General features: G+C 33.7%; 1 protein-coding gene across 1 annotated transcript in view; it reads left to right on the top strand.

Moving 5' to 3' along the window:
- Positions 1–3,646: 3,646 nt before the first annotated feature.
- The window catches only part of LOC100541187 (neurobeachin-like), a 32,123-nt gene continuing 14,078 nt past the window's right edge, over positions 3,647–21,691 (top strand). The window contains exons 1-8 of the mRNA XM_031552122.1: positions 3,647–3,750; positions 5,991–6,143; positions 6,681–6,849; positions 15,869–15,948; positions 16,735–16,797; positions 16,906–17,003; positions 18,179–18,271; positions 21,201–21,486. Of these exons, the coding sequence (XP_031407982.1) occupies positions 3,691–3,750; positions 5,991–6,143; positions 6,681–6,849; positions 15,869–15,948; positions 16,735–16,797; positions 16,906–17,003; positions 18,179–18,271; positions 21,201–21,486 (1,002 nt within the window). The 5' untranslated portion in view covers positions 3,647–3,690. The remainder of the gene's footprint in view (positions 3,751–5,990; positions 6,144–6,680; positions 6,850–15,868; positions 15,949–16,734; positions 16,798–16,905; positions 17,004–18,178; positions 18,272–21,200; positions 21,487–21,691) is intronic.

Below are 21,691 nucleotides of genomic sequence, written 5' to 3'. Positions count from 1 at the left end.
ATTGTGTTTAAAATCTTCAGGTTAAATTTACTTTCAGGTTTCAAAATGATTACATAAATGGATTATCCGTAGGAACATGTTAAAAGTTCTGGGTACAATCCTCTAAATTAGGCAGGCAGACTAAATCCTTAGAATGCAATGTTGAGGAGAAAAAATCCATTGTGATTATGAATGTATTGCACCTTTATATGTATAAATATATATACTTACATGTTTGCATGCAGTCAGTCTGAGCATGCAGAGGAGAAAATTTGAAGGCACCAAGGAATGCATATCTGAGAATTTTTTACTGCTCGGTCTATTCAGGCAGATTGAATGCTTTCCAGCATAAGGTATAGATAACATGACATGTAAAAATTACTGTTTCATGCAATAGCTGTTATTTAGTGCAGTTTCATTCCATTCTTCCTCCTCCAAAACAGAAATTTCACTTGAAACAAGTACATGGAAGATTTCAGGGAATAAAATGAGACTAAGCATGTAATCTGTTTTCTGCCTCTCTTTCATCATTTTCTTCAGGTAGTGATAGCTTCAGCATCCTATGAGAATGAGAATTTTAAAGCCCTTCCTTTTTGATTTTAAAGTCCTTGTATCAGTTAAAATTTGTAAGGTGTATTTAATTACTTCATTTCATGCATAATGATGCGGACCAAATGCTAGCTGTATTTAATTACAGTGCTAATTTTCATCAGTGCTGTTGTGCCATACAGTATTCACCTCAAACATTGTGCCTCTGTGTGAATGTCAGGCTGTTCTCCTTAACTGCTTTTTCTGGTACTTGAAGTTTTTTACTTCAGTGCTTGAAGGCGTAATGATGCATTCACACGTGCTATCCCAAGAGTTGAATTAATATATACTCCAGTGAATTCTGTTGTTTATGGTGGTATGGTGGCAGTCTTGGCTAATGCAAAAGGATGAAGAGCGTAGCTTGAGTTACATCTGACATTCCTGAAATGAATCTTTGCAGAGTTGGCTTGGGTTGTCTTTGGATAGCTGATTTCAAAGATGTTCAAAGCCGTTTTGGACTTAAAAAAAAAGTCATAGTACATTCACAAAGATATTGGCTGAATTAATAAATTTCCCTGAAACTAGTAACATTGGCATCACATTGCAGTGACAGTTATGGTAGTTCTGTACAGAGCTAATGTGTCAAATGCCATTAAGAATAGCTAAAATCTTCAAGATGACATTTGGGTTCTGAATTAAAAAACTTTGTTCGTTGAGTCTTACTTGCATAGAACCAGCTCGTGTATTTCTCTGTCTGTAGCATGGTTAAATATTAACTGAGTTAATCAGGCCATTGATTATTTCAGAGTTGGCTGGTATGTTTTATGCATAATTAAAAAGAAGCAAATACAGAAAATCTGTATTTTAGTGTGTCCTTATTCCTTAGAATTTACATTTGGAGTCGTATCAGAATTTCTTACCATTGTGAAGAAATTATGTTAATATGAGATACAAATAACTCCAGTCCATAAGTTTACATTTAAGTTCATAGAACGGACAAATAAATTGTAAAGCAATTGAACAGGCTTTTGGAGTATCATTCATAGAAGTGAAAGTAAAACCCATTAACTTAAGTCTAGTGGCATGCTCATGGTATAAAAATCTTTTAAATATATTTTAATAGTAATTTTTGACTTTTCAATATAATATTAGTAGTGTTCACTGTTGTAGTTTAGGTCCTAGTCCCACAACTCTATTCTGTTTCTTAACTTTATGCATAGTGGATCATTCTTCTAAGTCATAGAGCTACTCACAAAGTAAGAAAGTAAGTATCACTGATATGATGTTTTCTTTGACCTATTCAACTTTCTAGAATTTTTCTAAATACAAATATTCCAAAATTTACATGAGCTTCTCATGGATAGCCATGTTTGAAAAAATTATGGGTGCCTTATTTTTAAATAACAAATACAGTAGAAACTTTCTATCATGTTAAGGAAAAAATGTTGCATATAATCTGTTTTGAAATTGATGTGACAATTTGTCAGGCTGTTTTGAATTCTGCAAGTGGATGTTATCTGTATTCTTTTACTACTGACACGTTGTGGAGAAATCTCTTTGTGATTTTTAGACTGATTATTGCGACCATCCAGCAATGAAGCAAGACAAGGCACTGTTTCACATTCACAGCATGTCCTTTGTCTACAATCTACTTTTTGCATGCCAGCCTTGCTCACCGTATAGGGTCCTCTTTTCCTCAGCATGTTAATTTGTTTTTGGTACTGACATGGATTAACCAATATCAACATTTATTTCAGTCTTGAAGATTGTGTTTGGATATCAAGGGAACCTTTACCTACCTAGATAACCTGTGTAAAATTGAAATTTATAAAATGCGAGTTGGACATTTCCTTTATTTCATAGTTGGAAATGCTACAATTTTGACCCCTGTCTTGTCCACCACCTGCATGAGAACCTTATGGTTACAGATACTTGTCTACACAGTTAGGAATTATTAGGAGTATTTTATTCTTAGAAAAAGAAGCATGACATTTTTTCATTTTTAAGTCAGCAAAGTGCATTTATGTCACTTTTTTTAACTATTTGCAAAATAATGTAAAATATTATCTTTCTATCACAAAAGTTTTTTTCTTTCCCCTTTTCCTCCGGGTTTTCGGCAACAGATGAGCATATTTTTGTTTCCTTCACATTATGCAAGAATGAATTGTGATTTTTTTCTCCCATGCTGAACTCATCTGCCATGTATTACCTCTGTTTGTTGTTTTCATAACATAGTTTTACCTTCTTGCTGTCCCCTGAGGTCTGAGCACTATTTTTTTTTTTTTTTTTTCCAACCCTCCTGGAGCTTTCTGAACACCTCACAGATACTGGGAACTTCTGGGATGGACTAGTGGGTGATTTCCTTAGTGTTTCTTGTGTTTCTTTGCGCATTCCTGAATGATCAGGAATTTATTTTCATACTTGATCTTCTGGAAGTATGATAGAAGTTCTGCACTCTGGTGGTGTTACACTGGTTTGTGCTGGGTGTTGTTGCTTGCAGAGCCATTTGAGGCCTCATTTCCATGGTGTACTAGTGACTATGGGGATTGAAAGTGTGGAATGATGATGCATATCTGCATATTTTGTTGTTTAACACAATTAGTCTGGATGGTCAAATAGTTGACGCAGAGGAAATGGCCTCAAGTTGCACCTGGGTAGATTCAGGCTGGACGTTAGGAAATACTTCTCTGGGAGAGTTACCAGGCAGGTTGCCCAGGGAGGTGATGGAGTCACTGTCCATGGAGGTGTTTAAGAAACATTTAGATGTTGTACTGAGGAACATAGCTTACTGGGAAATATTGGTGATGGGTGGATGGTGGGACTAGATGATCATTTTGCAACCATGGTGATTCTATGATTCTACAGTCAAATGAGGAGAGCTGGAAAAATGATTTTTCCAATTCCGTCTACTTGAATATGAACTCAGTGGTAGGAGTGGGATTTATATTATTGTAATACAAGAACAAGCATTGGAGAAATTTGTCAACAGGGAATGTAACATTTGAATTCTTTCAAGGGCTTGTTCACCACCTTAAGCCTATTTCTATTAATTTAATAGATGGTTAATATTGAGAGTGTAAAAAAATGATTTTTCTGTATTTGTAACATGAAAATTGCTTGTTCCTTACATGCAGTGCTACCCTATTGGCTTTCTTGGTTGAGCTTCTTAAGAGTTCAGTAGCAATGCAAGAACAGATGCTTGGTGGAAAAGGCTTTCTAGTCATTGGCTACCTCCTTGAAAAGGTACGGGTATTATTTGGTTTGTTCTTTGTATTTCTCCTGTCTTTCTGTTTTTTTCAGTCACTTGGCTGTAAGAACTAGCATATCTGTGGTATAAAACATTTTTTATTTGCAATACTTCTAAGCTGTCTACAGGAGTCTTTTCATCTTCTTTGTCTTCTTATCTCCCAGTATTCCAATAAATGATACTCGAGTTGATCCTGTTTGTCTAATTAATGCTTTTTCTTTAGAGCTCTTTGTGAATCACTTTAAATGTATTTTCCTTTGTTACATTGTTCCTAGTTTATACATGCATATCTCAGACATGCCATAGTTTAGGTTTACTGTAGGCATTTGTGTGTTAATAAAAATTAAATTAATCCTCTGTGGCTTAGTTCTGAAATTGATAAAATAGTTGATCTGGGTTTTGAAGAAGGAAAGCTGTAACATAATTTTGTTTATGGGAGAAACAATTGAAAGGGGTATTTTTTTGCTTGTTTGTTTTCAGACACGATGAGCAGTTATCACAAAGCTGAGGTTTATTTCAGATGCTTGCTTGATGACCACTATGTGCCTTCTGGCCCAAAACCATTATAATTAAATACAGCTGACAATAGTTTGTTTTAAGATTGCTAAGGCAGTAATATTTACAGTTAAACCTTATGGCTGTGATGTTCTTGAATGACTCCGACTGTATTTTTGATCAACATATGATCAATATAGTAACAATCATTTGAGAAGGAATCACTATTAGGGTTTTGTGTTGTCTGATGATTAAGTTATGATAATCTTGCATTTTAAAAAACGTCCTGAATCTTGAATGCCAGTTATTAATAATTTCTCTCATTATGCTCCTTATTTTATTTTCAACTAGGAAAACACATCCTTTCACTAGAAAGAACTTATCTTCACTGAAGTTTTATATAAAAGGTTATTCTTTGTGCTACTATGTTTTTCTACACTTAATAAGTGTTAAAAGATGATCTTGAAAATAACATTGGTTTATATACAGAGGACAATTTTAATCAATTTAGGATGTTGTACATGCAATTTAAAAATAAAAAGATTGAGTTTTTATAGCGTTCTAATAGACACCTGCTGCAATTTTAAATTTTGCAAGGCTATAATCCAGGCTTTTGCTCTATTTCAATATGTTAAATCAGCAAACAAAGGTGATGTGTTTGTTTGACTTCAGTCACAGTTCAGGCCACTTTCTGCTGTTTTTTTGTTTGTTTTTGTTGTTTGTTTGTTGTTTGTTTCTTTAAATGCTATAATCTCCTTAGTTGAAGTTTTTCAATAAGATGTATTTTCTCATTATTTTCAATTGTTACACATAGCAACAAAATGTCCTTTTGATTCCTAGACAAGCTCCATTTTATAATTTGTGAATTGTCTGTTGTTCATTTGTATGTGATCAAATATTTAAAGGAGGACAGACAGATACATTTTTTTCTGTCATGAATATCAAAATAATATTTTGCTTCTTATTAGTTTCAGACTGTTTACTGTGATTTGTGGTGTATAAGCCAAGGGAAACTCAGTATCCCAGCTGAACTATTATTACTCAGAAATGTACTTCTCATCTAAAAATAACAAATCTGCATTTTTTCAGACTGTATTTATAGCATTTATAGCATTATAGCAAAAGTATATGGAACATTTTCTAAGGAAAGCAAATAGAAGGATTTTTGGCATTTTTTTCTTATTGGTTCCTTTTGTTTGCTTGGTACATAAAGAAATTTGTGAAAGTCTGCCTTCCGTGTCTCCTGCAATTTGAGGAAACTTTGAACCCAAATATTTCAAATACTAAAATTTAACAATAACAAATCTGCTAGTATCATGTGTTTGCATATTGATAAACTCAATTTCAATAAAACTCATAAACTAACTGAAGAAGAGCTAAGGTTTTCTGACACTTTTCTCAAGGTGCTCTTCTGTGGGATGGAAGAATGCTGACTGGATTGTAATAAAACAAACAAAAAAGAAAATAGAACAAGAATTTATTCAGTTATTGACTGATGTTTTGTAAAATATAGTTCTTAGAAAGACCATCAGTTTTATTAGAAAGCATAAGTTATTGATGTTTGTTTCCTTTCTTATCCAATGAAATAAAAACATATGAGATTGCGTGTATTTTGTAAAGATGAACCCGGTGAAAATATCATTTGATATTAAGTATCATTTGATATTAAGAAATTAAGTATATTAACAAAGAATTTATATATATATGTATCTAATTCCTCTTTTTAATTTTTTTTCCTCAGTCATCTAGAGTTCATATAACCAGAGCAGTTCTGGAACAATTTTTATCATTTGCAAAATATTTGGATGGATTGTCTCACGGAGCACCTCTGCTGAAGCAATTATGTGATCACATCCTTTTTAATCCCGCTATCTGGATACATACCCCTGCAAAGGTAGTTGTACATTTGTTGTGACTCTTCATACACCGAAGTGAAATAGTTATGTTCTTTTATGCTATGATACTTATATATATTATATATATATATTTTTTCTTTTCATTTTGAAAGCACAGTAATAGCAAAGATATTTTTGATTATGAAGTTTATCCATTGCTTAACTATATTCTCCAATGCCTTTTATAGAGATAAGATGAGATAAGATTCTGGCTAATTCTGTCAAAAAATTTTCAGTGGTTGCATGGTTTTCCTACAGATTAAGCATTAAAAAGACTAAGAAAAAAAAAAAAGCAACAAAAAAGCAACACATTTATCAGTATGTAAATGATGGAATCATATACAATTTTTCTGGAGTTTCTGGAGGTCATTCCAGGTGACAATCCAGTGATGATAAACCAGTTTCTGCCCTCATTAAAAGTTATTTATAATATTTTTTATATTGTTTTTAATCATATCCGAAGTAATTCCCAATGAAACTTTGAAGTCTTTTAATACTTAACTTACACTTATGTAGATAACGATTTCATTCTTCAGGTGCAGTTGTCTTTGTATACCTACTTGTCAGCTGAATTCATTGGAACTGCTACAATCTACAACACTATACGCAGAGTAGGAACAGTACTGCAGTTAATGCACACACTGAAATACTACTACTGGGTGGTTAATCCTGCTGATAGCAGTGGCATTACTCCTAAAGGGTTAGGTAAGTACAAAGCGTAAGAAAGAAATTATGTGCATTTCCTCTACAGGAAAATGTTTGATGTATATTTGTCAAGGCCCCTAAAGCTTACAGACAAGGTAAGTTGGCAGTAAACCAGCCATCAACAACTCTGATAAGTGAGTTGCTAACACCCTTTCCAATGTTTATAGGTGTTCCCAAAGGATTTTTACTGTGGTCTTCACAGTTATGTGGAACTACTTCAGAAAACACAGAAAAAAATTACTGTGTTGAAGAAAAAATATTAACTATATATCATAAAAACGCTTTTTGGTATTTAAGTATGATAATGTTTGTTTGGTATTGTTAAGTGATCTTTGAAAACAGAATGGAAACTTCTAGTTTTCTCTTTTGAGATCTCTAAAGCTGTATTTTCAGTTCAGTAATATTTTCTCTCTGCTCTTATAAAACAGATTGATTTAACTTTGTTTATAGCCATGTGCTTGATCTAACTCAGGAAGTATTAAAAGATATCAACAACAAAATACGATAATACATGCAGGCTAAATGCTGCCTGTAACAGATGCATATTAACCAAAGCATCAAATCATTCTAATCCTATACTCTCCAACTGTAATGTCATTACATTTAGCAGACTACTTGTGCAAAGAAGGGAGGATTTGGCAGAAAATCTCTAAAAAATAATTCATGTGAGAACCTCATAAATTATTTTTATTCTGTAACTATTACTGTCATGTTGTGAAATTGAACAATTGGGAGATTTTCTAGTGCTGTCACACATCCAAATATTTAAGAATCTAAATGAGTATAAGCTATTGTCTAATTCTTCGATTATGTCAGCTACATACATAGCTATATGAAAATTTGGGTGAGGGACAGAGGTTAAATAAAAATGTAAGAAACAATACTTATCCTAGATTAGGTATCCTTATAAGCAGTGAAGCTGTAACTTCCTGAGTCTCACACAAATAGCTGCGTGTGAGCATATTTAGTCTAAGATAAGAATTGTTCCATCCATTTTTATTTATTCATCAAAAAATAGGAACTGGGACTTCATTTATAGTTATTTCATAATGTTATGTTAGACTATATTCTTCACACAGTTACTAAAAATTGCTTAAAAAAATACCTAAAAAGAGCAGACTCTGCTCAGCAGGGTTAGAGATCAATTTGAGTTGAAGGGCATTTGCTTTCTAGAATCCATTGGCTGACTAGATCTCCTTTGGAAGGTTAGAAGCTGGTCTTGTGTGATTGTAAGTATGCTGTAGACATTTGAAATTAGGATGAGATGAATCCTACCATCGGGCTGACTCCTGCCTCACGCCTTGGGTGTCCTATTCAACTGTGGGCTGCCCTGCAGCACTGCCTGGGTACAGTTTTTCACCAGACAAGTTAATCAGCTCTTAACTCAGAGATAAATTATTATGTTAAAAACCCAGCCATTGAGTTTATCACTGCAATTACAATTGCACTGTTAAATGACCATCCACTGAGAGGTGAATTTTCCAGATGTCAGCCATATTTACTTTTAGACAGTGATCTGGAAAATGGTTCAACTACTTTGATATTGTGAATTTGATAATATTGTTTTCTTGCTATTACTATCATGCTTTTTTGTCTTTTAATTGAAAAGAGTTCCTATAGTTCTGTGTTATGATGCTGTTACCTAATAACACTTCATGAATGTATTGCATATTCCAGAATTCCCTCTGGCTGGGTTTGCTCTTTGTGGAAACTGTATGACATTTCTTTCTGCAGAAGCTTTGTATTGCTTTTGTCTTCCTTAGATCTGCCTCTCTCAGTTAGGTGTATTTTTTGAGTATTTGTAAGTGTAATGCCAACTGATTAGCCAGAAAAAAATATACAATCTATTCTTTAAAATCTGAACATGGATACAAAGGACACAGATTTAGGGAGGAGAAATGAATCAGTTAACTCAAAGTTAGCATTCATATGGATGTTTTACTTCCCTATTTTTATCTCTATTTCTTATGTATTTTAAGGGAATAGTACACTTTTATTTGTGTCTATTTCAGACTAGAGACATCTTCTATTTCTCTAAGGATGCAACCAGATAGTTCCCTGGAAGGTAATCAGAGAGTGCGGATTACTGCTTGTTTGTTGTAGCAGTACAACAAAAATCATAATTACTAAGGCCTGCATAGTGTAGTTGGAAAAGCATTCAATAAATGGTGAGGCAGTGTACATTTTCAACATATATATTTTTAGCCACTAGGTCTGCATTTCCACTTTTTTTGAGTTAGATTTACAGATATTGCCTTTTTTTCAAATTACATCTTTCTTCTTTCTTCCTTATCCTCTTCCCTGTTGTTTAAACTGCAGAAAGTCTTACATATCTCATATAATTATAAGAAAGTATTTTGTCATATTTCTCATCTAAAAATGAGCATTGTATTGAGTTGAAGTTTGTTGGCTTATCAGGAAAGATAATCAGTGAGGTGGTACTGTATCAGCAAACCCATCATAGCCACGGCATTTTGTCCATGTGAATCAGCAGTCAGACTTCTTGCTCTTATGTTACAGGTAGCAAGTGGTTTGATGATTTGCAAGTAAATGACTGTGGAAATATAATTGCTGATGTGATGGGTTGCTGAATTTAATTTCATATTAACTTAATTTCATATTATTTGTCTTACCCAACTCATATTAATTACTTTCATCAATTGATAAAATTCTTGAAAACTTCTCAAAATGTTTAATTGCCTGGATATTAAATTACTTTTCTTCACCAGATGTTATCCTTTCTTTTAACATTAACTGCAATCTGGTAACATGTTTTGTGATTCTGGTGGATTCAAGGTGATAATCTTAGAATACTATAAATAGAAAAAACTGTAGATAATATTACGTAATGCTTTTTCTTTATATCTCTGTTTTCAGCAATTCATAGCTCCCCCAACTTTAGTAATTCGGAAAATTTAACTATTTCAGTTAAAAATTTCAGAATGTTATTTTTGTGTTGATTTTATTAGACTGCACGCAGCTACTACACAACATATTCTCTGCATGTTTATCATTTGTTACAAGGTAAAAAGAAGTTTGTAAATGCAAAAAATCTTATACTGTACAAATACAATGATATGAATGTTGGACTTCCGTTTGTTAAGTTGCATTTTATATTTCAGAATGAAAAAATGAGCCCTATTGTCTATGACTGGTAATTTTACTGTAAGAAACAGAAAAGTATCGTAATAGGGGGGAAAATCATAGTATGGATTGGTTTGAAAGGGAACTTAAAGCCCCTGCAGTTCCAACTCCCTGCCTTGCCCTGCCATGGGTGGGTTGCTACCCACCAGATCAGGCTGTTTGGGGCCACATCTAACCTGACCTTGAGTACTTCCAAGGAGGGGGCATCTGGGCATCCTGTGCCACTGCCTCACTACTCTCTGAGTAAAGATTTTCCTCCTACTGTCAAATCTGAACCAACCATTTTTTTTTTTCCAGTTCAAAACTATTTCCCCTTGTCTTGTCACTAGATGCCCTTTTAAAAAGTCCCTCTCCAGCCTTTGTATAGGCCCCTTTCAGGTACTGCAAGGCTGCTGTTCCCCCCGGGGGCTTTCTCTTCTCATGGCTGAAGATCCCCAGCTCTCTCAGCCTGTCTTCGTAGGGGGAGGAGCTCCATGTCCTTCTTGTGGTAGGGGCCCCAGAACTGAACGTAGTACTCCAGGAGGGGTCTCACAAGAGCAGAGTAGAGGGACAGAGTCACTGTCCTCAACCTTCTGGTCACACTTCTCTTGCTGCAACCCAAGATACTTTTGGCTTTCTGGGCTGCAAGCACACATTGCCAACTCATGTTGAATATTTCATCAGCTGACACTCCCAAATCCTCCTCAGGGTTGTTCTCAAGCCATTCTCGACCCAAACTGTATATTTGCTTGGGATTGCCTCAAGCCAGGTGCAGGACCTTGCACCTGGACTTGTTGAAAGGTTGGCATGGGCCCACCCTTCAAACCTGTACAAGTCCCTCTGGATAGCATCCCTTCCCTCTAGCATGTCAATTGCAGCACTCAGCTTGGTGTTGTCTGCAAGCTTGCTGAGGCTGCACTTGATCTAACTGTCCATGTCACCTACAAAGATAACACCAGTCCCAGCTCTGATCCCTGAAAAACGCCACTCATCACTGGTCTCCATTTAGACATTGAGCTGTTGACTGCAACTCTCTGAGTGCAACCATCCAGCCAATTTCTTATCCAGATAGCAGTCCATCCATCAAATCTATTTTTCTCAAGTTCAGCGACTAGGATGTCATGTGGAACAGTGTCAAATGCTTTGCACAAGTCCAGTTAGATGACATCTGTTGCCCTTCCTTTATCCACTGACTCTCTAGCTCCATCATAAAAAGCCACCAAGGTTGTCAGACATGACTTGGTTGTGATGAAGCCATGCTGGTTACCACCGATCACCTCATTTTTATTTTCCATGTGCCTTAGTAGGGCCTTCGGGAGGATCTGCTCCATGATCTTGCCAGGGTCAGAGGTAAAAATGACTGGCCTGTAATTCCCTAGATCTTTTTTTCTCTTCTTGAAAATGGGGGTTATTTTTCCCTGAAGTTGCACTAGCCCTCTGAATAAGTCCATGGCCCTTCTCTGGACCCACTTTAATAAGTCAGCTCACATTGAGTTTTTCATCCATCAACACCCTCAAGTCCTTCTCTTCAGGTGCGCTCTCAATATACTCATTATCTAACCTGTATTTCTGTTTGGTATGCCCTGCCGGACCTTGTGCTTGACCTTTTTAAACTTCATTAAGTTTTTATGGGCCCACCTCTTGAGCCTGGGTGGCATCCCGCCCCTCCAGCATTTCAAAACGGCATATCTCCTTATTGGAGACAGTTGAAGCTCTAAGCTAATTTTACATCAGACTTTTCAAACCTGAAGGAAACAGTAATAGAAATCTTACTGATAACAGAAATTTGACACTGTTATACTATTTTCAGGTAAGTTGCTATCTTTTAAAAATGTAAGGTTATTTACACAGCTATCTGAATTGTATATTTCCTACGTTTTGTATGGGAGTACCATTTTTTAGGCAGAGATAGTTTGCTTTACTCTTACATACATACACGCTTTTTGCTTCAAGGTCCTATTGCCTTCTTGTGTCTTAATAAAGCACCAAGTGGGTAAATTTCCTATACTGACATTCCAATATACCCCATTTAAACCAAAGTGTTTGAATATTGAAGCTTCTGATTAGGCTAACATTGTTTCCTTTAAAAAATGTGAAAGTTCAACCATTGCTTTTACTGGTAGTCAGCTTATAAAATAGGAGGTGTAAACACTTGGAATTATTTGATAGACTCAAATATTTGGTTTTTCTATCATCTCTTTCATTATTGCTTTTTTATTTCAAACTGATATTTCTTCTTGGATTTAGTATGCTAAATTTGTATTGTGTTTTTTTTTCCTTCTCAAATATCAGAAACACTATTTCAAAATAGTTGTTTCATATTTTTTTCATGATTTTGATTGATCATTTTCCATTTCATATCTAGTTAGATACACATATATGGCTCAATGTTTTTTAATCTTAAAACTATGGATTTTACTTTCTTATTTTACTCTTGGTCTTTGCTTACTTTTGATTCAGTTGTAAATAGATGTCAGGAAAAGCTGACTTGTGTTTGATGAAGACCATGTTAAAGTAAACCAGTGAAATAACTCTGACATCAGGAAGAGCAGCATAAGTAAAATCAGTTTCCACAGGAAACAATCTCCAATGTTGATTATGTTTTACATCTTATACTCGAACTATGATTATAGCTATTCTCTTGATTTGCCACATAAATGCCTTTAACATTTTGTTAAATCTTACAGAATAGGATATGAAGATGCAAGATCATAAAGTTTTCAAATGTTTGTAGCATCTAAAGATTGCCTGTGAAGCAGACAATTGAGTAAAAATTGCTTAGTGGTAGTTTCTTTCCTTAATTATTTTCTTTTGTGGGTTTTGGATACAAATAGGATAAGTGGAAAATTATTTAACTCTTCTTATCTTGCTATGCAAAGTGATGCATTTCAATGATAATACTTAAAATTATTAGAGAACTCTTCACATTAAATTATCAGTCTTTTATTTGAGGGTTCATCTATTCAAAATACATACCAGAGTGATATTTAAAGGAAAGTCCCTGAGTGGATTTGAGAAGGTGCGTTTACTATCTGTGACAGGCAAAAAAATTTAGACATGATTTTGTTACTTTAATCTTCGGATGTATATATAGGTTATTGGACTTTTAAACATTTTTTAAACAAATACAACTTGAACTTAAAAAAAAATTACCTATATCTCTGGCTTAATTTTTTGTACAGTTTTGTAAATTTCAGGAAAAAAAATTGCCTATTGGGATATTTATGACTTCAAAAAACCTTTGCTAGAATTGTTTAACAACTGCATGGTATTCTCTGAAAACACCAGTGGGTTGAGAGTGGTACAATACTGAGTAAACAAAAAAAGTCTGATGTAGCTCATGTGCTTCCTGCAATAAGTAAATACATATAGAATCTAAAAGCAGGAAATTATTTAACAACTCGCTGTGACATGGAATAAGGGAGACATCTTTTGTTTTTAACAAATAACAAGTTACTATTATGTATAAGGATGTATGACTTCTGTACCTGCTCCTACCGTAATCAGACTATTTTTTTGTTAATGATGATTTAGTTTTGTTTTGTTTTATTTCAGAATTTAACTGAACATCTCTGCTTGTCAGTGTCTGAGTGGTGGTGACAGTTGTCTGTAAGAAGTGATCGGCACAAAGATTAATAGACAGTAAATAAAACTAATTTGAAATTTCTGACCTGAAGAACAAGAGATACTTTTCTCTATTTACTTCATACATATCTGTGTGTAATATATATACCTCTAAATTACAGAATAAATTATACAATTTTTGTCAATACTGCGTTTTTAACAATCCTTCTTTAACTGGTAATGAAGTCAAAAAGACTGATGGAGTAACAAATTGCAGTGGCAAATTTGTTTTAGGTACCTCAAAAAAATCCCAGATTTGCTGTGTTCAATCTATATTAGGTGAATGTTGCATTACTCTTTCTGCAGTCCTTTCTTCCAGTATTTGTAGCTACTCAGACTCCAGTTTCTCTAGCTTGCTCTTTTCCTCTGCCAGTCCTCTTTTAATTTTCAAAGTATTGAAGTATTTTGAGTAGAGGCTGTCTGTTTGTTCCTAACTCTATGGCAGTGAAGATTCAAGGTGCAACTAACAAACAAGGAATGAATAGCAGTGGAGGATTGAAGGCATTATTGTGCTGGTTGGCATAAAACCTGCAAGCAGAAATGCCTTTTGTGTTCCTTGCGTGTTGAAGAATTGAAAAGGGTTCTCCCATATCTCCAGAGAAACTATGGGTATTTGTGTAAGAAGTATGAAAGTCAGGTGCTTTTTAACAGTTCATTTGGGATATCTTATTTTTAATCCTTTCTTGAAATTTCTGTTACAGAAATGTTTTGCAGAGCTCTCCACTGACTTAGTGTTCCACTTTCAGTTTCCATAATTACAGTCTTTCAGGAGAGACAAAACACCTTGTTTTTTAGGCCTGGTTTTCAGATATTGTCTGATATGAATCCTGATAAGGTGTGGGAGGAAAGAGGCAATGTGAAGACACAGATTTCTGTGATACAGTTAGAGGAGTCAATTCTGCATTTCAATTAGGGGAAAAAATAACTGCTGGCTAGAAACAAACCAGAGAAACCTATGTGATTTTTAATGTACTGCATTTAGTAGCAAAATGTCCAATTGTTTTAATGATCAGTAATGGGTATTTTATAGTACCATTAGACAGTATTCATAGAAAACAGTTCGTATTGCATCAAAGCCTATATAGTAGATTATAGTCACTGTTGTTGCATGTGATGGTAGGAGAAGAGGGCTGAGACTTATCTGCTTCTTTCAGAAAAGTACCCCGTTCTTCTCTCCCATTCAGAACAGGGAAAAAAACTTGAGGGAATCAGCCACTCTTTTTCTTCCATCTCTCCTTCACGCAGAAATGTGAATTGACTGTGAATCTGTAAATTAATCTTCATGGATATTCACTGTACAAAATCTAAGACTGGCACACATTGTTTGAAAAGTAGGAATTTAAAAAAGAAATTTCCAGTTCAACCTTAACTATTTATGAAAGGGGAGAATGTAGTATCTATACAGCAAGGTTTAAGTGTATATAGTTGTTTTAGCTCTTTGTTTCTTACTCAGTGTTTTGGTTACTTCTCTTTTACTAGTATACTTCCACAAGCACATATTTTTCAGCATAAAGAGTTACAGACATTCTTTTTGCTGGCTTAAATTTAACATTTTTATTTTCAAATCCTTAGTTCTCTTTGATTAAATGGCTTCAGTTTCTGCTTGCAGGTAATGGTCATGACTATTATTTTGTTAATTCCCGCTATGTTAGACTTCATTCTTATGGCATTTAACATAGTGGCTTAGTTGTTCTGAGTTACTGTCATCAGAAATTTTAAATAAAATTCACCTTTCTATTCAGACTCTTGTAAGTTTACAGTGTAGATTTGTGCTAGCTGTGTCTAAATTTCTGTTGAAGTCAGTGGAATTTCACTCAATGTAGACAATGGAACTATTGATTTTTTATCCTGACTTGGACATTTTTATCGTGACATTGGATCAGTTGACTAGGTCTTGTCAATAGAGCTGTTACCTGTGTTAGAATTTGCAACTCCCAGCTTATAGAAGAAAATCTATAGTGTATACCTTAATTTATCTGTGTGAGTTTCAATCTTGTTATTGCTCTTCATGTTCTTATGTCTTTAATATTTATACATAGATCTATATATACATATATGGATTTCTTCTTTTTTTAATGAAACAGTGCTCAAGTTATATAGTGTTGTAAAATGTAATTCTGTAAGGTTTTAAATGATATCATTTGCAAATATATGCTCTTATATAATGAATAAAATATGAAATCTGTTCTAAGAACTGCAATTTTTCTGAAGAAGCTGCAGTTATTAAAGAAATTAGCTTATACTTAAATGTGGTATATTTTGCTTCTTCCAGATGGTCCTCGACCCTCACAGAAAGAAATCATATCACTAAGAGCATTCATGCTTCTGTTTCTGAAACAACTTATATTGAAGGTAAAATAAGCTATTCCAGATGGAAATCTTTGAGACTGTTATATAGGTTCTTTCTTTTTAGTAATAAGCTCTTCCAGAGTAGTAAATATGTGCTACCTATCAGGTATTACATCTGTTTCTGGTTAATTTTAATGTTGATGCACATACTAACAATGAACATAAGGGTAGCAAATCCATAGAATATTTCTTATTAACCTCGCCAAACTGAGATATATATATTTTATTAAAAGTACTTCCAGAAATAATATGTAATACTGCAGAACTGTTCAGGTACTTGAGCTCATTTTTATGTGAAAATAGATTGATACTAGAAAGATCAAAGGAAAAGGTTGTGGAAGTTGTTAAGTTAGTTATTGCTTTATTGGTTTTCAGGTCCTACTGCTGCATGAAAAGTTTAGGACTCTTTCTGGCTCTTTCTCTCTGTTACAGATGGTCTTTGAGTTATAATCTGCCATTTGAGACTTGTCTGGAAAACAGTATTTTCTGCCCCAGCTTATTCCAATAATTTTTTCTGGTGTTGTGGTGGGGCTTGGAGGAGTGACAACAATAGCTGATATCATCTGAGGGCCCACAGTATAAGAGTTGTATCTAGCAAGAATAGAAGGCTTACTTCAGGCTATTTTATACCATATATGCCAATGTGATAAGGGAAAGGGAAAAAATGGAGTAGCTCTTTGAATTTAAGTAGTAATTTTATAGGATTATTTGACTCAGTTCAAGTTTTTCTTAGGCTGAGCATTAAAGAGTGAATTTTCTCTGAAAAAATATCCCATCTCATTTTTTCAGGATCGAGGTGTGAAAGAAGATGAACTGCAGAGCATATTAAATTACTTGCTAACAATGCACGAGGTATATTTCTGTAATTACCTATCCTTTACTGTAATCAATTGTATGATCTCTATGAGAAGCCTGCTGTTGAGGTTAGTTTGTAGAATAACATTGGTGCTTGTCATACAGGATGAAAATATTCATGATGTGCTGCAGCTGCTGGTGGCACTGATGTCTGAACACCCAGCATCCATGATACCTGCCTTTGATCAGAGAAATGGGATACGGTAAGACAGTGAAGTGAGAAAATATTTTAAAAGCAGTTTCAGTATTATCACTCCCCAGATTCCTTCTTTTTCACAATATCACACATGATGATTTTTCAAGAATTTTACTTATTTAAGCTATAACTTCAGAAATAGACTGTTTTGATATCTCTAAGGTGGAAGATTTCCTCTTGAGATTATCACTATCATATTTGAAGGTAGATGAACTGCTGTACTTGTTTCTCAGTCTCAAATAGAATATGTAATTAGCAAGAAGCATCAAAAAGCCAAGTATCTATCTCAGAATTATTTTGAATACTCTATCTTTGAATGCTCTACATAATTTAGGGAGAAGAAGAGGAAGATGAGAGAAATCATGCCTTAACCCTCTTAAATTTTCTCTGAAAATATTTTTAAAAATATCTGTGGAATTTATATGTTTATGTAATTGTTCATAGACTCAGTAGCTGATCATTACCAGACAAGCAGTATTTCTGGTGGTTTTTTTTAATACCTACTTTGGTAATGCATTTTTTCAGTGTTTATTGCTAATAATTTAATGTTTACTGTAGATTTTTATTTTATTGTGAAACTATTTTGGAAAACAAAAGAGACTTTTTAAAATAGAAAAAATGGTTATTACTGATAAATTCAACTATGAAGTACTATAAGGTATGTAAAGCTTCATGCAACTACTTGTATTTAAAACTGTTTCAGCGCAAGCTGAAACAAAACTTCCAGGAATACTCGTACTCACAGTTAGGACACTTTTTTTCTGTTTATTTTTCTATAGCAGAAACAGCAAAACAAGCGAACAAGTTACTTTTTGTTTTCTGTAGCATCCAGGTACTACAAGAAACTCCAAGATGTGACTATGTTCCAGTTTTTTCCCTTTGTCTTGAGCCACAGCTGCTTAGCCTGCCTTTGATTTTATTTTTCTGGTATAGAAACATTAGGGAAGTTTTTGCTTTCTGTTCTGAAGCATTGAACTGAGTGACGAGACACCATGCCTCTGACCCCAAGAATTTGTGATCAAATTCTTATGCTATGCTTATTGTTTTCAGTATATCCTTTCATTTTGTGTAAATGGTTGAGTTTATTATTATTTCATAACTTCATTATAAAATATTATTGTTCAGTGAAAAACAAGTTGTAGGTGTGATGTTTAAAATATTGAATTTGTTTTCCTTTTTTAGAGTAATTTATAAACTTTTGGCTTCCAAAAGTGAGAGTATATGGGTGCAAGCTTTGAAAGTCCTTGGATATTTTCTCAAACACTTGGGTCATAAGTAAGTGTAAATTTAAAATTATTGTGGTAATGTATGTAAGTTCACAGTTCTTGTCCTTTTGTCATAATTATCTTAATTAATTTGATAGTCTTCAGAAATAACTTAAACTTGGTAGGTTTTTTATTTAATAATGTGCAGTTGATGTATTTATACGCTAAAAAAAATAAGTCTTGTAGTTAACTTGTTCCTATAATGACGTTTGAAAGTTAGATTGATTATCTGGCAAATGTATTATATACTTAAAATTAAACCTTAAAATTATTTTAAAACATTTTCCAAAAATATGTTTTAACAAATTATATGTTCAGTTAAAGGTAATAGGAAATATGTGACTGTCATCAAAACTTTGCGACTGAGATTTTCAGTGTGATTACAATAAATGTGTCAGGGCAGTACTTAAAAATAGCTTTATACTGATGGGAAAAATTGAATAGAATAAGTTATTCCACTGGGAAATGTTCAGAAAGGAAAGTAAACAAAATAAGTAGATGATCAATTAAAAAAAAGCACATAAGAACATGCCTCTGCACCAAAGGAAGGAAGAAATAGTCACATGGAAAATGAGCCTGTGTCACAAAATAGGTTTACTGAGTCTCATTTTTCCTCATTTGGAGATAAAAAAGAATAAAAAAGTACTGTGTAATACAGTACTGTGTAACCTGGGGCTGCTCACTTTCTCCATTGTATTAAAATATTCCAGTGTGTAGGATGGAAATTAGCAGTGCTCTTCACAGTAGAACTTCATCATATAAAACAATAGTAGGAAAAGAAGCTTTGAGGTCAGCCAGAGTGCAGTATTGCTAGACACACTTGTCTCAGTAAGGTCAATAAAGTATGACACCATAATTGAGAGACAGTTAACTGAGAACACGCTCACAAATGGGATTTTCTTTTGGGATTGAGCAAGCCAAGTAGAATTCTGGGAATTGATAAAGCAAATTCTTAGACCACTCAAGAATCTCAAAGGACTTTTCTAACATTACTTAGTGAAAATCATTCAAATTAATTGGAGTTGGATTAAGTAAAGTACACCATTTGAAGATTTGATTTGAGGCCTTTTTCCAAATAAGTACATTAGTTTAATTCATTTATGACATATCTAGCAAACTAGAGTTTAAGTTAAATAACTTATTTTTCATTGAAATCCATTTGTATATTCCGCATCTTCCAAGATATCTTTGAATATTTTGTTACTTTCATTTAGGAAAAAAAAAACAAAAACGCAACCTCTGGGTTATTGGTAAATGTTCACTTTATGGTCAACTTCAGCATGTAAAAATCCTCCTCATTTTCATATCTCACAGCTAATGCCTGTGGTATGTGCCTATTTGTGCACACACGCACATCTTCATATGCATGGTTATATAAAACTGTAGTCAAATACAGGATATTCTAAGAAATTATAAAAATGTAAATCACATAAAATTATAAACTACTTAAATTTATTTCATATTATAGGAAACAGGCATTCTGTTGCAATTCTATTTTAATATGCTAAAGCATGATTGCATAAAGAGATGTTATAATTCATGAAACCTGAAACAATACAATGTTAATAATCAATGTATACATGAAAAAACAATTATCATTCATAGATATTCTGTGCAAATTAAGCTATAGAGTGAAAGTAATTGATTACCTGGAGAAGTGACTAGTGATGTGCTGGGACATTAATTAAATTACTTGATTTTTCTTTGTAATCTGTGATGATAGCTTACTTTGCCTAACCTTTGAAGTAGGCAAAATCCTGTTCTTTTCCTTCTCTGCCTCCTTGACTTTTCCTACTTCATCACTGAAAACAGTTACAGTCCTTTACTTGTGTTTTTTTCTTAATCTATACATTTAAATCTTCCTAAAACAGAGTTATATGTGCTTTTACGTTTATAATATTCTATTTGAAAATATATATAATCTCAAATACAGCAAAATATAGATACACAGTGTATTAGCCTGTGTTATATATGCTGTTTAACATGTTTTTTTCTGCAATGATTAGATATACTTGTTCTAAATGTTTTCCGTGCACTACCTCATAGCTCACAAGATTGGATACATGTTGTTTTTCTTATAACTCATGAACTCTAAGCAACCTGATCTAGTTGTAAGTGTCCTTGTTCATTGCAGAGATGTTGGACTTGATGACCTTTAAAGATCCCTTCCAACTCAAATGATTCTGTGATAAGTCTCTCTTCATTGTGCAGAAAAGTGCACACTGTTATAAGATGTTGCCACTTTCTCTTATGGATATTTGAAAAATAAAATACTACTTTCAAAAATTCTAGGACAAATCAGTGTAATTTAAGCCCGGTGTAATTTAATATGTGGTGTTATGATCAGTAATCAGGAAAAAGGGAGTTTGTTAACTTTTGAATGAGCAATTGGGAAACTTCACTGTATTTTCTTTTATATTGTTATAATGCTTTCATGTGGATTACTAATTAATCTGAATATTTTTATTTTGTATTTTTATACTAGTAGATAGATATAATGATGAAATGTATAGTAAGTATTATATTTATGATGCTGTATTTCATTAAACAATAGTGGTTTTTACGGACAGATGGAATTCACTGATGTGAGCTGCATTCTTTTCAACTTATTAAGATGATATTTTTTCTTGGTCCTGACTGTAAAATTCACCTGAATCACTTCGAATTTCATACTTTTTTAGGATTATGGTGTATGAGAATTCTGGGCCAATTTTTTTAACACAAAAGCACATCCTAAGTACACAATTTCTTACTGAGAATCTTTGTGTATTACTGCAATAGCATTCATATTGGGAAAGAAATTATGTTTGATTCATAATATTTACAGAATAGCTGATTATAAAACTCTTCAGTACAACATGGAAATATTTAGCTTTCGTTTTTTTGCATTTAGTTTAATATTTTAGACAAAGCTGGCATATTTTTATTTTCTCTTCCAGACGAAAGGTTGAAATCATGCATACTCACAGTCTTTTCACTCTTCTTGGAGAAAGGTTGATGCTGCATACAAACACAGTGACCGTTACAACATATAATACGCTTTATGAGGTACAAATTATTAAACATACAGATTCTAATCTCTATGGTAAAATGTATGGCTTAATTAAATTTTTATACAACCTTTTAATACTTTTTGTGCTTTGCAATATTCTGATTTTCAAGACATCTGAGAAAATTATAGATAGAAGTTTTAAGAAAGATCGCTTTCGCTCAGAATTTTGCCACGCTCAGCTAAACAGGAGTTAGCAGTATGCTCAAGTGGCCTAGAGGGCCAATGGCATCCTGGCTTGTATCAGAAATAGTGTTGCCAGCAGGAGCAGGGAAGTGATTGTCCATCTGTTCTCAGCTCTGTTGAGGCTGCACCTGGAGTACTGTGTTCAGTTTTGGGCCCCTCACTACAAGAAATACATTGAGGCCCTGGAGCGTGTCC

The sequence above is a fragment of the Meleagris gallopavo genome, chromosome 1, assembly GCF_000146605.3.
Source record: "Meleagris gallopavo isolate NT-WF06-2002-E0010 breed Aviagen turkey brand Nicholas breeding stock chromosome 1, Turkey_5.1, whole genome shotgun sequence".
In the NCBI taxonomy this organism is placed as follows: domain Eukaryota; kingdom Metazoa; phylum Chordata; class Aves; order Galliformes; family Phasianidae; genus Meleagris; species Meleagris gallopavo.
This window is presented reverse-complemented; position numbering and strand designations above follow the sequence as displayed.